Source organism: Doryrhamphus excisus, chromosome 2 (genome assembly GCF_030265055.1).
Source record: "Doryrhamphus excisus isolate RoL2022-K1 chromosome 2, RoL_Dexc_1.0, whole genome shotgun sequence".
Lineage (NCBI taxonomy): Eukaryota > Metazoa > Chordata > Actinopteri > Syngnathiformes > Syngnathidae > Doryrhamphus > Doryrhamphus excisus.
Genome location: NC_080467.1, coordinates 9,347,526 through 9,364,313, shown reverse-complemented (window position 1 = coordinate 9,364,313; position 16,788 = coordinate 9,347,526). Strand labels below are relative to the sequence as shown.

Sequence of the window (16,788 nt, the reverse complement as noted above, 5' to 3'; positions counted from 1 at the left end):
TCCTGCTATCTGAATAACTAATATGTTATGTCAACATAGCTCCTACAGAAACCTATTGAGCCTGTTGTTCTCCATTTTATTGTTATTACTTGTGGCGGAGCTATGGGGTGGCCAGGGGTGGCCGCGGTCATCCTGGGTCACATTACGGCCACCCCACCCACGGCTGGGGATGCATTTCACTGCAGCACACAACAGCGACATCCATTTTGTGGAGGAGCTGTCAATCAAACCACATCTTGCATGAAGTGGGTTTAAAAACGAAGTGGTCCTGTGCTGTTGTATCATTGTTTAGTAACAACAAGGTTACATAAAGCAAAATCTTTATCCCGCCTAGCAACAGTATCCACACCATTGTAAATACTTGTCATTCAGCTACTCACACAGAGAACAGGAGTCCGGCCTCATACTTGACGGGGATGGAGATGTGCACCGTGTTGTCGTGAAGCGTGGAGGTCAGCTCTTCGCTGTCGCTGCAGGAGAAGAGTACGGCGGCGCGTCACGATATTGTTCCTTTACTGAACACAAGTCAGTCAAAAGGCTAACAACTCACCTCGTCGCCGTCACATTGATTTGGATGCTGTGATGAATGTGATCGGGATTCACCTCAAATTTGACTCTGAAGGTTTCCTGTGTACATTTTCAGCGTTAAAAGCATATTGTACAGATATGGTTTGCTTTCAAGAGGTACCTCCACGTTGCTTCCCAGGAAGGGGTAGCCCACCGCACACTCCACTTTTGTGTGGTTAAGAGTGCAATCTTTCTCCGGCTGGTAATGCAAAACATAAAAATGTATTTGTTATTTCCTATTCATGTATTTATTATTATTATTATTATTTATTATTACATATATTTATATATTATCTTCAGCCAAGCCGTCTCACCTCGACTTTGACATAGTTGATGTTGGCCGTAAAGCTGACGACCACCTTGGTGTTGTAGGCGTTGTCCTTGCTGTTTCTCACTTGGATGTTCACGTCCATTTTGTCCTTCTTGGCTTGGATGACCATGCTGGTAGAGAAGAGGGAGATGAGCACTATTTGGTTTGTGGTGCATTATACGGCATTCTACCACAAGGGGGCAGTATTGCACATGGAAGGCTTTGCAGGCTTGGCTTTTCCATGTACCTTTTTACACTGGGCTCCGCTTGAAGAGAGAGGTCGGCAATGCATTTCTGATGACTCCCACAGTCCACTAAGGGAATCTAGAGGAAGAATAACCTTAAATGAAGACATCATTTTATAACTTCACTTCACGAACGTGGACACAATAATATGATAATTCAGTTTTTCAACACATGACCAGGACACAAAGTCCTCGGGTTACGTACGGGTTCCGTTGCTAACCTGTGAAGTCATTTTTACCACGAAACAGCAAAGCTTTGAACGCCGTAAACCGAGGCCCACCTGTCGTTTGAATGCGTGACTATTTGGTGCAGAGGGTGGTCTGCAGTGTACTCCATCAACATCAAGTGTCCAGCAAAAAAAGGAGAAAGAAAACAGAGTTTTGTATTTGTTTGTACGCCTGACTAAAAGGGTCCTTGTGCATGACCTTAATTTCCTTCCCCCGCCCCTCAATGGGTCATAGTCCTGTTTGTTCCCAGTCTCCATGGGCTCTCTCTGGCCTCTTCTAGACCCCCAGCACGGGACTCTCCCAAGGATGGACCACAGACTAGAATATAATACGCAGTAGTGGACCAAGTGTAGCTTCCGTTTGGTTATTTCCCCTTTTCTGTCTGACTAGAGGTTGTTTCCTTTTAATAACAATAACAACGAGAGGGGCCAATCAGCTACAACATTGCTGAAGTCTAATTCCCATATCAAGAGGCAAATACTGTACTTGCCCCCCTCTATATCTGGACACATCACTCATGACGCAGCAATTATTTAGAAAGCCTCTGTTAGCGTGTGGGAGTGTGGGAAGGCGCGACTGTTGCTGTTGAAACGCCGTCTGGAGGAAACTTTTGAAAGACGGCACTCAGCTGTTACCGTTTTACGAGCAAAGATAAGGCCACGATGAGCCACGATAAAAGCTCAAACCTACCGTCTTGTTAACGGACGTAGGCAGGCTCTCATCCAGGACCGGGCCTTGGTCTTCATCAGAGAGTCCAAAGTCCAACGACACCATGAGAGGGTCTCGGAAGTCCAGTCGGGCCTTTGTGGGATAACAACAACAAGTTCATCCATCTGTTTTCTGGACCGCTTGTTCTCATTTGCATCAGGGGTAAGCTGGAGCCTATCCCAGCTGACTCTGGGCGAGAGGCGGGGTACACACCTGGTCACCAGTCAATCATAGCACAATACTACATTTAATTAACGTCTTTGAATGCATCTTATGAATGCCTTACGTTGCTATTTTAATTCATTTAGCCATTTTCATGCTTGAAATGCTTAATTTGGGAAAAGTATTATACACCCTGGACTGGTCGCCAGCCAAACGCAGGGCACCCGATCTCCTGACTGTGTGGCCTAAATGCTAATCGGCTGTGAATATTAAATTATACCTCAGAAACAATCATTTATTATGTTGTGTTGAAAAGTGTTGCTCATTCTGGGGCCTTACGGGACAATTGGGGAGATCCTTGAATTTTTCTTTTTTTTAAACAAGCAAAAAGAAGGCAGGAACTCATACTCTACACACACACGCACACACACACACACACAAAGAGCAGCAGCTGTTTCCACTGATTAGTTCCTCTTTCTGGTGCCTGAGGGAAGCTAATCAAAGAAATGCATCGTTGGACTGAAATGTAGCAGGAATGAACCATTGCACGCATGGCCCCAAATGTCACAGAACTGCAAATGTTGAGGTTGCTGTGACGGAAAACGGCGACTTGCTATGATGAACGGTCTGTATAAAGTCGGACTACTTACACAGCTTTCACTTTTAGGACCCCTTTGGTTTCCTGTCAAAGCCTTTATGACAGCGAACTTATCATTAACAGCAGCGCTCAGGCTGGTCTGGGAACCCTTGAAATGTAAATAAATATACTGGAAATGACGTTTGACTAAAATGTGACCTAGTCTTCAACTCATTGGCTTTACTCCGACCCAATGGAAACAGCTATGCATCCCACTTTTGGGTCCCAACCCACCAGTTGAGCACCACTGATCTAGACTCCGGCGCTGTCCTATCTAGTCCTTCAGCATGACCTGATGAAGTATGCTTGGATAAGAGGCGAAAACAGCCCAAAGAGTCCATTCATTCATTCATTTTCTACCGCTTTTTCCTCACAAGGGTCGCGGGGGGTGCTGGTGCTGTCTTTGGGCGAAAGGCGGGGTACACCCTGGACTGGTCGCCAGCCAATCACAGGGCACATATAGACAAACAACCATTCACACTCACATTCATACCTATGGACAATTTGGAGTCGCCAATTAACCTAGCATGTTTTTGGAATGTGGGAGAAAACCGGAGTACCCGGAGAAAATCCACGCATGCACGGGGAGAACATGCAAACTCCACACAGAGATGGCCGAGGGTGGAATTGAACCCTGGTCTCCTAGCTGTGAGGTCTGCGTGCTAACCACTCGACCGCCGTGCCGCCCCGAAGAGTCCAGTTGTGACCAATTGACTACCCCGGGAATACAGTAGCCTGGATGAATGGGAATAGTCACAGACCTATGATGGAGAAGCACACATCAGGAAGGGGGCGTGGCCTCATTAAATTCGGATTTATTGCCATTAATTCCCGCGGAATGGTTTGAAGATTTATACACGCAAAACTGAGAGGTTGCGCCAAATGAGTCTGAGCTTTTCTTCCTGTCACTCACACAAATATGATATTCGGCCCTATATACAAGTAGCGCTGGCTTACAGACATCATGAACTCCTCCGTCACGCACAGTCGCTTTTTGTCCTGCACGGTAAAAGTCCCGGTAATTCTCCGATCGCTTTTATCGTCCGAGCCGAGAAAAGAAGCCCTGGCTTTTGCCCGCAGAGCATCCAGCGTGAGATTGTAGCGAATCACTGCGGGATGCAAAACAAGATGAGGAGTCAAAGGCTTGAAACTCAAGACGCCATCCCACTGCAGCTTGAATGGAATCCAACGACAGGCTCACCTGCTGTGGACGTCAGGTCCTCCGTGTCAGATTTGACACTGTAGACAAAACACACCTCCGTCGTCACGCACACTGACTTGCGTCCGAGGTGCTCACATTGGTACTGGGCTTGCTGAAGGTTGATCTTGGCAGGGTGGAAGGTCATGTTGGCGTGGAGCTCTGCAACATCTCTGGACCTAACACACAAACATACATCCAGCTTGGGTAAACGTGCACTCAGCGTCTCTAAGTGAGGGAACAGATGCACTATAAGTATAAAATGTGGCCTACACTCTCTCTCTATTAGCAAACCGAGCCAACAAGCTTGCCAAAATCCCATTTGAACTGGAAGCCACTTGGGACATGGAGTTTTCACACAGCTCTGCTGAGTCTCGGCCAGGAGGGAAAACGTGTGGGAGAATGTCTCCTTGGGAAGTTGAGTCATGGCTGGGGGCCGGTGTTTGAAAACCTAAACATGCAAAGCCTATCTATTGGACAGTAGAGCTTTAAGTAGAAAGATCTTTAGGAGATCCAGTGGGACATGTACAGCTGTCTAAACGGAGGACATGTGAGATGATTCTCAGGTTGCAAATGCAGTACATCATCTTTAGGACCATACGCTGCTGACTTTGTGGGAGCGATGTGGGGGAAGGACCTTTTTTCGCCCCAGTGTGCAAAGGAAGGTCCATTCAGGCATGGTGTGGGACGGCCTGACCTTTAAGCCCCTCAAACACAGAGTTCACCGTTCAGATGCCTCACTTCCAGGCCCCTCACCTTGGATAACACTCCACAACACTCACCGTGACAACGTTGCAGCTCATGCATGAGTTCCTCACCAACCGCTGAGTAGCAACATCAAGCTAGCTAAGACAGGTTCAACCTTGGCCATGTGTTTGTGCTGATCTACTTAATGCATGCTTCATGTCTCACCAGAACAATGAGGCCCCTCCGAGACCCCCGATAGTAACGTCCGTTATTCCATCTCCATTCAGATCCATGACTCCATGTATGGACTGACCAAAGAACTTCATCTTGTCATTGTCTCCTCCTGCCGGGATGTACTGAAGGAACAATTTCATCAATGAAATGCAAGTTTGTCTCAATCCTTCCGAGCAGTCCGCTTGAACTCACCTGCACAAATTTCTCCTTCAGTGACCGTTTGTCTCCGTGGTAAATGTACACCGCCCCCTTGTGGTCATTCTCAAAGGGGGCGCCGATGGCCACATCGTTGAACCCGTCGAGGTTGAGATCCGAAACGGCGGCGATGGCGGTACCGAAGCGGGCGCCGCACGGTTCGTGTTTATGAGTGCAGCTGGATGAGTGGGCGGTGCAGCACGACTGATTGATGGGCTTTAATGTGAACTCGTACTCAAACCGGCCATCCTGGCGGAGGAGAACAAAGGAGGGAATATATACGGTAATCTGTCCACGTACACGCCATTGTGATTCTTAGCCACGTGTACCTGCTTCAGCTGGTAGACATAAACTTGACCCTGCTCGTCTCTTTCGGAGCCCATGTACATTGGAGCGCCAACCAAGAGTAGATCGGTGTAAGAGTCGCCATCCACATCCAGAGTCTGTAAAACGCTGCCAAAGTACGACCCGATCTGCATATGGGAAGAAAAATTGTGCAAAATTTAGACCCCCAACATATCCATATGCAGTCCCTCATTTATCACGGGTAATTTGTCCATTTCTGCCCACTCGGATTCATTCATTCATTTTCTACTGCTTATCCTAGCAAGGGTCACGGTGGTGCTGGAGCCTATCCCAGCTGCCTTCTGGCAAGAGGCGGGGTACACCCTGGACTGGTCACCAGCCAATCACTGGCCACATATAGACAAACAACCATTCACACTCACATTCATACCTATGGACAATTTGGAGTCGCCAATTAACCTAGCATGTTTTTGGAATGTGGGAGGAAACCGGAGTACCACTCATGCACTGGGAACTGGGAGAACATGCAAACTCCACACAGAGATGACCGAGGGTGGAATTGAACTCGGGTCTCTTAGCTGTGAGGCCTCTGTGCTAACCACTTGAACACCGTGCAGCCCTATAAATCATCAAACCCACAGTACAGCGAACATACTCACTTGTTCTCCTCCCAGTGTCTGCGAGACAACAATGTCTTTGTCCTTCAGCCGATAGATAACAACACGACCTGTGTGGTTGTAACGTGGCGCTCCCGTGATGTACAGAACGCCGTCGGGGGTGGACGCCGATTGGACGTCATAACCTACGCAAATGGGGAAAACATGTACAGGATCTCTTCTTCTGCCAAATGTTTACATCTCACTTTGAAAGGAGGAAGCAATAAAACACAGCTCGAAACTGGAAGGACAATGCCTGACAATTGACAGAAGGAACACAAAGGAAGGCGTACGCCGCAGACAAAACCATATCGGTGAGAGCGTGTGCCAGCAGCTGAGTTTACAGTAGACCAGCCTAGAGCCGGAGTGTGCTCTTCATAACGACAGCTTGATTAAATAAGTCAATATTAAGATGCTTGGGTTGCTTGTACAGGCCATAAAAGGCATCAAGACTGGGAGAAAACATGGCCGTCTATTATTTATGTGAGCGGAGAAAAGAGCAAGACATCTGCAGCCGACGTAGATCACACCGAGAGAGGCAAATTCTGTATTTATTCTGCATCTCATTCCAGCTAAACACATTCTTCAGAAGCGTAAATATTGCTGTAGTTTTGTGTCCTTTCTACCCACCTAGATAACCAGCCAATCGTTCGTACCCGGCTTCCGTTTGGGGGTCAAAGAAGTGGTCCTTCTCGGGATGGATTGTTCCCCCATCGGTGTGCATGATGACTGTTCCATTCCAGTCATATGCTCCCACAGCTCCCAGTAGCATGCCGTCCTATGACAAGACAAGATCATAAGCATGAAACCACAAAGTATGTATTATTATTATTAGCGGTGTGTCGGTCATGAACGAACGGGTCAAAAGAACTACTTCTTTTTTGGGAACGGAACGAACGAGGTCACCGCACTTAAAATACCCGTTCAGTCCGTTCAGTTGCAAATGACTGGAGAGTCAGTTCACCGTTCCTTTTGCTTGCTTGCCCGTCTTATCCTATCATCACGCCTCACTCTGTGGGTGGGTGGGGTTAGCTGACTGAAAAACCGAGGCAGAGAGATTGACTGACACTGTCAGTGACCTTGTTCATTCCGTTCACAAAAAATAACTAGTTCTTTTGACCCGTTCGTTCATGACCGATACACCACGAGTCATCACATGTTGTTGCACTGTTGAGTCGAAATGAGTCATGAACATGAGTGAACGGACTGACTCGACACGGCTGACCGGGTCTATGGAGGGAGATCACAGGGGGAGATCACAAGCTATAACGACCAATTGACCAAAATGAACGGATCTTTTTACTGAATGAACCGGAATGATTCGGTTCACTGAAATGAAAGGTTTTGCCCACCACTAATTATTATAATGCATGGCCCCTGCGCCACTCTTTGGACACCCATGCATGGTTAGCCAGTCAAGGTCCGGCTTACATTGTGGAGGGGTTTTTACATCTTCCAGACGTCCATTAAGGAGATGGAGCTCACTTCCACGCACCTGCTAGGCCAATTCTTCACTTTCCTCGCTAAATTTAGCGACTAAATGCTTGTATTTGTATGTTGTGATGCGCGTCTCACGCATAAACTAGAAGAACAAATAGTTTAGTTGTCACAGTTGAGCCGCATGGACATGATTTGTGAGGTGATATACTTGGGTCAGGAGGCGGACAAGAGACACCAGAGGGAAGTCACTTTTTAAAATAGACAGCAAATGCCAAATGAATGAATGAATGAATGAATGCAGGGAGACACGCTGCTGTGTGTGAGCCTCCTCAAGCAATCACCTGATTCAAAGCACTCTCTGCTTTGCCTCTTTGACGTCTCGCTATCAATTGGAACGCCGTGGGCGTGTATTCCCGACGAAAAAACACAAGGCGGCCTTGTGCACAGAAGCGGATAATCAAGTGGTAGAAGACGAACCGGAGAGTTCATGGGTTCGGTCGACACATCGGAAAACGACAGCAAGCGAGTATCGACTAGGTTGTGATTAAACGGTCATCTGACTGCAAGTCTATTTGAAAAGCCATGAAGCATCACATACTTTTTGGTAAGCAATCACAGAGCAACCCATTATACACACAATAAAGTATAGCTCCAACATATTACTCTGTGTCCATCTGTATTACCTGTGAGAATTGAAACCATGTGACCCACCATGCTCATAACAGACCGTATCATTGAGAGCTGTCACAGATCTCTTGGTGAGAACCGACCCCCTGCCGTCTTTTTGGAACAAGTTACAGATTGTTGCAATCCGTAAATCTCGGACTTACTTTGGAAGCATGGGCACTGAAACCAGCTTGGGACATTTCCATGTCGAAGGAGGAGGTGAAGTTGCCAGTTGTAGCTGCGTAAGAAATGGGTAAATGACGGTAAATCCATCGCGGCAGTGGAACCCTTGTTTGATACCATGTACCACATGTGTGTGTTTGAATACCTTCCAGGGCAAAAATCTTGTTTCCTAACGCATCCACAATAGTCAACAACGCCACCTCGTCGGACACGTTGAAGAAATGATCTCGTAGCGGCTGACTGGAGATGGACTCGATCTCCTTTATAAACTTCTGCACTTCGTCTGCAGTCTTGTTCTGTCGGTTGTAGTCTCCCAAAACCTGAAGACACGGTCCAGAATGAACGTTTGAGACTACATCAGATGATACCATCAACGGCCTGATTAGTCAGGGTTGGAAATTACATCATCACATCATTTCTACCTACAGCGATGCCAAACCTCTCGATGCCATCCTTCTCGCAGTCGCCGATGACCGGATCGAGGTTGTGAAAGTCATGAGACTCTCCGTCAGTCACAATCACCATCACCTTCTTCACCCCTGGACGTGCACCTCGCTCCGGCATGAATGCTTCCTTCCTAAAGGGGAGGAAGTCCATGCCTCAACGTCATTGCCAAGTTGAATTAGAATTACGGTCTTCTGACTCATGCACGACCGCAATGATCTAACAGAAAGTTATGGCCTGCACATTAAAACAAGGGGGTGTGCCTAATGTGGAGTACCTGGCAGTATCAATGCCCAGGAAAGTCATTGTTTTGAAGCCGGTCTGCTGAGGAAGATCCCTGACAAAGTCCAGCAGAGCGGGGGTGTTGTCGAACTGGCTCAGGTTGACGCGGTGCGTCACGGTCTCTCCGTAGGACACGATGCCCACCTGGAAAGCACAAGATTGTTCTTTTTTTTTCACCCTTCTCTTCTTCTTCTGATTTCACGTTGCTCTGCTGTCTCCTCATGCCGAGGATGTGGTCGACTCGGGTGGAGTTTTTAAGGCTGGAGCAGCCGTGGAAGATGTGACTTACAAGTCCTGCCAGACGACTTCCCGGAGTTTTCCCCTCTGGAAAACTCCACATGCTCCAGGGAAGATCGATTCAGCCATAAAAACCACCCGTAAATTTGGAAATACACACAATGCAGCGCTTCACATTTTAAGGTTATTCTTGGTTACAGTAGCTCAATTGCAGAAGAAAAAGAGAACACTCTTAAATAAAATGCAGCACAATGTTGTGAATTATCTAAGGCATAGAACAGTCCTGTAGCGTTCACTATGGGAACAGAACTGGAGGAGTCTGTTGGAGAATGAGCTCCACTGCCCCTCTATTGTGTGCCAAGTGCACAATTGAAGTGTAAACAGAACATAAACAGTCGACGAGCTCGTCTTCAGGTTTTACAGGCGTGCCATAAATAAGAATGGAACAATGCGTAAACATCGGTGAAACTGACCTGTGAGAGTTTAGGTCCGATCTGAATGTTCTCAATGAAGCGGATGAGAAAGTCGATGATGCTGGTCCATGGATATATGCTGTTGGATCCGTCAAGGACTATCACAATGTCCAGTTCCTTTGCACAGTCTGGATTCAAAAAGTGGTAGATAGGGATATAAAAATGTGTCAAGTTTGTATAAAAATATAACATTATTATGCAGATAATCAATACACATCAAGGCATGGTTTAATATTCGGAGTCGAGAGTTTACATTTCAAAAGAATCTTCTAATTGTCTTCTACACCAGGGGAAATGGGTGTCCTGGGTGGGACTGCTGTGATGCTAAAACTCGATGCTAATCTCACATCCTTGTGGACGAGGGGGGGGTTTGGGTTGGGGCCAGTGATGGGAATAACGGCGTTTAAAATAACTGCGTTACTAACGCTGTTACTTTTTCAGTAAAGGGTAATCTAATTACTTTTACTGTCAGCATAATGCCGTTACCATTTTCGATACCCCGTTACTGCAGTTACTGAAGCCGCCTAAAAATATATCACCGACTTCATAACTAATCTGCAGCGCAGTGAGAGTGTTGCAGAGTGACAAGGGAGGGGGCGCCATAACCACATAAGCAATTAGGATTGGCTCAGGTTTTAGTAAAATTGCGTCTTCAGCCAATCAGAGAACGTGAGTGGGCGGGTGTTTAGCGCACATAAACAATGAGAATTGGCTAAGGTTTAGTAAGATTGCGTTTTCAGCCAATCAGCGATCTTAAGTAGGCGGGTGTTTAGCGAACATAAGCAATGAGGATTGGCTAAGGTTTAGTAAGATTGCGTTTTCAGCCAATCAGAGAACTTAATTGGGGGGGTGTTTAGAGCACACAAGCAATGATGATTCACTAAAGGTTTAGTAAGATTGCATTTTCAGCCAATCAGAGAACTTGGGTGGGCGGGTGTTTAGAGCATGTCCAAACAGCGTTTGCCAAATGGAAGTACAGACACTACTTTAACCTCGTTGATGTCAAAGTCATGTAAAATGTACATTATGTCCCCGAAAAAAAACTTTGTCCACGTCTTGTGTGAGCAACTCAAACCCACAGAAACACCTGTCGACTGCAATAAATGCAAACCTCTGTAATGGTACCTGTCTTTGCTGTGTAACTTTTACTGGTAACTAGTTACTTTTGTAGTGGTCTAACTCAGTAACTCGGTTACTTTTTTTTGAGAAGTAACTAGTAACTATAACTAATTACTTTTTAAAGTAAAAAAAGTAACGTGCCCAACAATGGTTGGGACTGCGTACCTTGCACGCCCGGTGCCACCGAGTTAAGAATCTGGAAGGACGAGCTGACGTTGGCGCAAACTCCGGAGATGTATTGTTGCTGACCACACATGTAGCCGTACTGGGGACCGCATGCCTGCATAGATAAGACACACACACACATACATACACAGATGCACAAACTTGTTGCTTGACAACACAACACTCGTTTGGCTGGCGCTTTACCAAGTGACACTGAACAGAAGAGAGACGTAAGAGGAAAAAACTGCTCAAAGTGGGCTGAATTACTGCGAGACGATAAAAACCACCACAGACTGCACATGGTCTTCGGAGGAGGGGGATTGGGAAGCTGTGGGAATACTGTAATTACTAGGAATAACAGGAGAAGTGAATAACTCAATACACCATTCCAACATCGCGCCCACACTCCAGGGTCTCAAAAATTTATTTGTGGATGAATCTAGTTGCTGTATGTCTAAATTTGATTCACGGCATCCCATCACATTCCCAGCACATCGCTAGTCAAACAGGGAGCGTCGAGCCTTGTGTTCCCACAACCGAGAGCAAAGGTCAACCAGTGGAGTTTGTCGGATTTTTATTTACGGTATAGAAAGAGCGTGTTTTTTCACATATGTACGGTACTTGGCAACTTACCAAGAATCCACCGCTGGGATTGGTCACGAGCGTAGTTCCCATGGTCATGTTCTCTTTGACTTCATGTAAGTTGGGAACGGTGGTGTTTTCTGGGTGAAACACGGATGAATAAACACGAGTGAGACCAACGGAGCAGCAGCACACAGGAAGAGCAGCTGGACAAATTCCTCTTCTTTCATTTTTCCCATCGGAAGAAAGACGTACGGCCTCATTCGGTGCAGCAAACTACAATCACATTTTGTTATATATAGATTTGAGCATGTCGGCCATTTTGCTGTCGGGGTATGGAGCAAGTCCCCAATAGGTACAACAGATGGCCCTCTGGGGAAATAAAATATCATGGCTACATTGTTTCCTTCCAATATTTGTATGAAAAAGAATATTTGTAATTATTTTTAATTTATTATTCATGAAATATATGCAATACTATAACTGTTGATATTATTACATTATTTTTAATTCATGTAATTATTTACTTAATAAAGTTATATTTTATCACAAAATGATGACTTTAATGAGTTACTGTAATGAGAATACATTTTTTAAATTCTCATAATCCCGACTTGGCTCCTGCCAGCTCTCCCTGTCCTTTCTCGTCTGTGTGGAGCTGCCGAGGAGTACAGTATGTCTCAAGTTGCCATAGACACAGCAAAGAGAACCTAACTGATGTATGAGACTTCATTTCATTTGGGTTTGGCGCATAAATGACGGTGCCCTAAAAAGTCTGCCTAGCAACAACGACCTGCTGTTTTTACACATAAAAATGCCACTAATCTATACACAAACTGTGTGTCGCAGTTGTGAATCAGGAAGAGAACCCAAAAAAACGCTTAAGCAATCCCAACATGTGGCTAAAATGGCTGTTGTTCCAGCGTGGGAATGTTTTGTGATCTCTCTTGTTCAAGCGGGGCGCACACATTCACACAGATTTCATCAATGACAGCACCACTCAGTGACTCGGGAACATTTCAGTTTGGAATCTGATTCCTATTAGCCAAAAGCTCCGGTCTTGACACATGTTCTCCTTATGGACGCTTCACAGAGGCTGCTGGCGCTTATTTTGCTGACAGAGGCATTTTTACCGTTTTTGTTAGAAAAAAAGGAAGTTTTCATAAACAAAACAGGAAAAGGATAACGTCCTTTTTCCTCTGCTGTTGTTCGGTAGCTTCCACACATTGATAAATAACACAGCACAGAGGAATGTTGGCCATTTAACCTCAGCTGTTGAAGGATGCAGAAAGGCCACATCATTAGATACACCTAAGTTATGTGAAGAGATCCACTACAAAAAAACAATTTAATCATTCAAATATTTTATTCTAATAATATCTAATGAACATTTTAACACCTTCAATCGTGGTTGTCGTTTGCAGTGGGGTACAACTGCACTGCATTACACTGACAGACGTTTCTACACTCTCAGAAAGGTATTGTATGTATTGTTTTTCTAAATGTAATTATTACATTTTTATGTTATTTTCTTTTGTTTTTTTAATTATTCTCTTTTTAAATTATTATTATCATTTAATTGAATCATTATTATAGGTAATTGAATCATTATAATTATTTCTTAGTTTAATTTAATCACTAAAACCACATAAACATTGCTAAAGTAGAGCGACGACCATAAAGCATCTCACTAGGTATCCTCTAGTTGTTAAGTATAGTGTATACTATGTGTGTATGCCGAATAAAATGTCTTTTTAATGTAAGCTATGGTTCTTTTTTTTAACTCTAGACAATATGATTAAAAAAAAAACATTTATACACTTAATCCTTCCTAAAGGTCACCCTAGCGTTTTAAGTGTAACTGAGACAAACCCCAGCAGGCCTTCGAGAGTTATTTATATTGTGTTTATCTGTCTAATGAAGCCATAATTACACAAGGACAACCATTAAATCCACATTTGTTTACTCGGATGGGCCTCACTTCCCCTCAGCGAGAGCCACTCAAATATCCAGTAGAGCTAAACACACAACCTAAGATGTACACACAGATATTTCCATACAAACACATACTGTACAGTACACAGGTTTTACCTGGCAGCTCCAGTTTGACGCATGTGTTCCCCCCTCTGCCCACAGGACACTTATAGACGTCGCCTGTTCGTTTCGCTGGCTGGCCCGACAACGGCGATCCAATGAGAACCCTGAATTTAAAAGCATGCGTGGTTGGTTAGTTAGTCTGAAAAAGCCCATGTATTGCTGCAATAACAAACACAATTATTCTATTAGTGCAGTAATGATGTTTGTGAGGTCCCCGGCCATGGCTGTAAAAAACTGTTTACAGCCTTTATTATTTGGTTTATGAGTCTCATTATATCAATTACACCCCTTATATTTCACCAACTATTTTTATTAGCGTATATATATATATATATATATATATATATATATATATATATATATATATATATATATATATACTCAAGGGACAATACTGTAGAAATCAAACTTAGATATAAAGTAGTACTCCAGTTATGGTGATTATTTGTTCCAAAAGTTCAGATGAAATCTGAAAAGTATGACAACTGAGTCACCTTCTTTACTCAGTCGCTAGCAATGAAAACTTTCTTTGGCCTCATGGCGAGTTATTTAGCAGTCACAATCAATACAAATGCAGAGACAGTGAGCCAGCAAAGTGTAGGGTGCAAATCAACGAGTTTGTTTTGTGCAATATTATACAAAAAAATGTGTGAAATTTATTTATTTAATTACAAAAACCTTCTCCAGGTACTCCGGTTTCCTCCCACATTCCAAAAACATGCTAGGTTAATTGGCGACTCCAAATTGTCCATAGGTATGAATGTGAGTGTGAATGGTTGTTTGTCTATATGTGCCCTGTGATTGACTCGCCACCAGTCCAGGGTGTAGAAGACAGCTGGGATAGGCTCCAGCACCCCAGCGACCCTCGTGAGGATAAGAGGTAGAAAATGAATGAATTAATAATTACAAAAAGAGATTTGACTGTCCTTTAGAGTAATCAGTGTACAGCTCAACACTCAACCAGCTGTTGTTGACGTACTGTATTTTCAGTGAATAGTAAATACATACTGTTTGCAAGCTGCACAATGACTACTCTAAGTTATAGCCGAGTGTCATGTCTCCTTACTGAAATGGTTGCTGAAATGTGAGGGGCTGTATATTGTTTACGACGAGTACACATGACTACATGCATGCCTGCGTCCACGAGTGAGCATGGTCATGTGACTTGGTGTGTGTAAACTGATGCTAAAAAAGAGAGCCGGTCATCTGCCTTCATCTAAACACTCGGGCTTTATTAACATTCCTGCACTCTAATGAGGCCTGGATGTCTACGCGGGAACAACAACACTGCCTGCAAAAAACACACACACTCTTTGATGGGTACTCTTTAAAGTTATCTGCTGACTGACGATTGAAAATGATCGCCAAGAAGAGTGGATTTACGCAATATATTTGCACAAAACGACTGACTGATAAACATTTCTGCAACTTCTCTGCAAGATATTTATATACTTACAAGTATTTGTATTAGTATTACACAATATTCCCGGCACAAATATGATTGGCTGTGCATCAGGAAATTACTGTTTGCTATTGAATTGAATTGAATTTAATTGAAAAAAGTTAAAGTTAAGATCTGTTTTTAAACTGCGTTGTTCATTTTCCCTTAAAGAGTTCTATTTTTTAATGAATTAATTACATTTAGTTAATTATAATTAATTTCAATTAATTACATGAAATTAAATTTTATTTATGGAAGACTTTGACAGATTCTTTTCATTAAATTAATGTAACATGCAGTCACACAATAAAAGGCCATTTAACGAATGAAAAGCTCATGAAATTACCGTAATTAAAATATAATTTAAAATATTCCATAAAAAATAAAAACAATGGAACACATATAAATGTAATTAATTAAATAATAAATAATAAAATCCTGCATATAAATTCATTATGAAATAAATAATAGACAATTCATATATACTTAATTATATTTTCTTCAAATGAAATTCAATTAAATTCTGAGGACCTTTATACCGGCAGGAATTGAAAACATGGACTTCATCCTCTCATATGTTTCCATCAAGGTCAAGTTCTTGGACAACAGACCCATCCATGCATGCCTTTATTTACCTTTCTTTCTGCACGGAAGCAGAGTCACGCCGGAACAGAAAAGGCGCCCCTGAACCGGACTCACAAAGTCAAAAACTCCATGAACGAGACTTGAATTACTCACCATTTGCCTTCGCTGTTTTCAAACTGCTGCACGGTGTAACCGAACATGTCCTCCAGCGGACCCTCAAAGGACAATGTGTTCTTCTGGTCCACATTGAAGGACAACACATGCACCAGAAGCACTATATGGATGAACGAGAGGGAAAAAGTTATAATAAGGCACCATTCATCCTGAGACAACACACCAAATTTTCATATAAATATGTATATGCTGTAAACATAAACATGTATAGATAGTATTTATACAGTTGCTGTTGTAAAAAGACAGCAAAATGCTGCATTGGGCGCTAATAAAGTCGGATGAGGGCTGAACTGAAACACACACATCATCATTTTGGAGAACACATAAGGAATGTGAAGCATCACTGTGAAGCACTTTGGTCCGAAAGGCGTCTGACCCGTGGGGACAAAGACTTCTTCTCTACGCTGGATGCTATCACAGAGGCTCCATAGGAATCAATCTTCATTGTAAGCACATCACAAAGACACCATTTATAAATATGAAGGGAAGAAGAATTCCTCTAGTTGTTCAATGTGTGCGGAGGAGGGCGAGATTAAAAGACGACAACCCAACAACCCCATCGGTGGACCACAACGACGGAGACAACAAATATCTAGCAGCTGTTTGCTTGTTTGGTGATGGGAAAGAAACACACCACATCCTAACAATGATGGCCACCATGTTGGTTTGGAGACGGATGCATTAATGTCTCCCGGAGGATGATTAGTTTATTTTTAGTCAGAGATAAACAAAGTAGTACATGCTTCACATTCATTTCCTTCTCTTTT

At 43.8% G+C, this 16,788-nt stretch overlaps 1 protein-coding gene across 1 annotated transcript in view; it reads right to left on the bottom strand.

Annotated features, from left to right (window-relative positions):
* itga1 (integrin, alpha 1) overlaps positions 1–16,788 on the bottom strand; it is a 36,379-nt gene that overhangs the window by 5,340 nt on the left and 14,251 nt on the right. Inside the window, exons 2-23 of the mRNA XM_058064188.1 lie at positions 16,001–16,121; positions 13,816–13,925; positions 11,776–11,864; positions 11,143–11,257; positions 9,859–9,986; positions 9,144–9,292; positions 8,849–8,999; positions 8,568–8,742; positions 8,404–8,477; positions 6,764–6,911; positions 6,137–6,279; positions 5,501–5,644; positions 5,169–5,420; positions 4,968–5,098; positions 4,059–4,234; positions 3,815–3,966; positions 2,041–2,151; positions 1,125–1,201; positions 882–1,008; positions 689–766; positions 551–627; positions 381–470 (exon numbers count right to left, since the gene is read on the bottom strand). Of these exons, the coding sequence (XP_057920171.1) occupies positions 381–470; positions 551–627; positions 689–766; positions 882–1,008; positions 1,125–1,201; positions 2,041–2,151; positions 3,815–3,966; positions 4,059–4,234; positions 4,968–5,098; positions 5,169–5,420; positions 5,501–5,644; positions 6,137–6,279; positions 6,764–6,911; positions 8,404–8,477; positions 8,568–8,742; positions 8,849–8,999; positions 9,144–9,292; positions 9,859–9,986; positions 11,143–11,257; positions 11,776–11,864; positions 13,816–13,925; positions 16,001–16,121 (2,818 nt within the window). The remainder of the gene's footprint in view (positions 1–380; positions 471–550; positions 628–688; positions 767–881; positions 1,009–1,124; positions 1,202–2,040; positions 2,152–3,814; positions 3,967–4,058; positions 4,235–4,967; positions 5,099–5,168; positions 5,421–5,500; positions 5,645–6,136; positions 6,280–6,763; positions 6,912–8,403; positions 8,478–8,567; positions 8,743–8,848; positions 9,000–9,143; positions 9,293–9,858; positions 9,987–11,142; positions 11,258–11,775; positions 11,865–13,815; positions 13,926–16,000; positions 16,122–16,788) is intronic.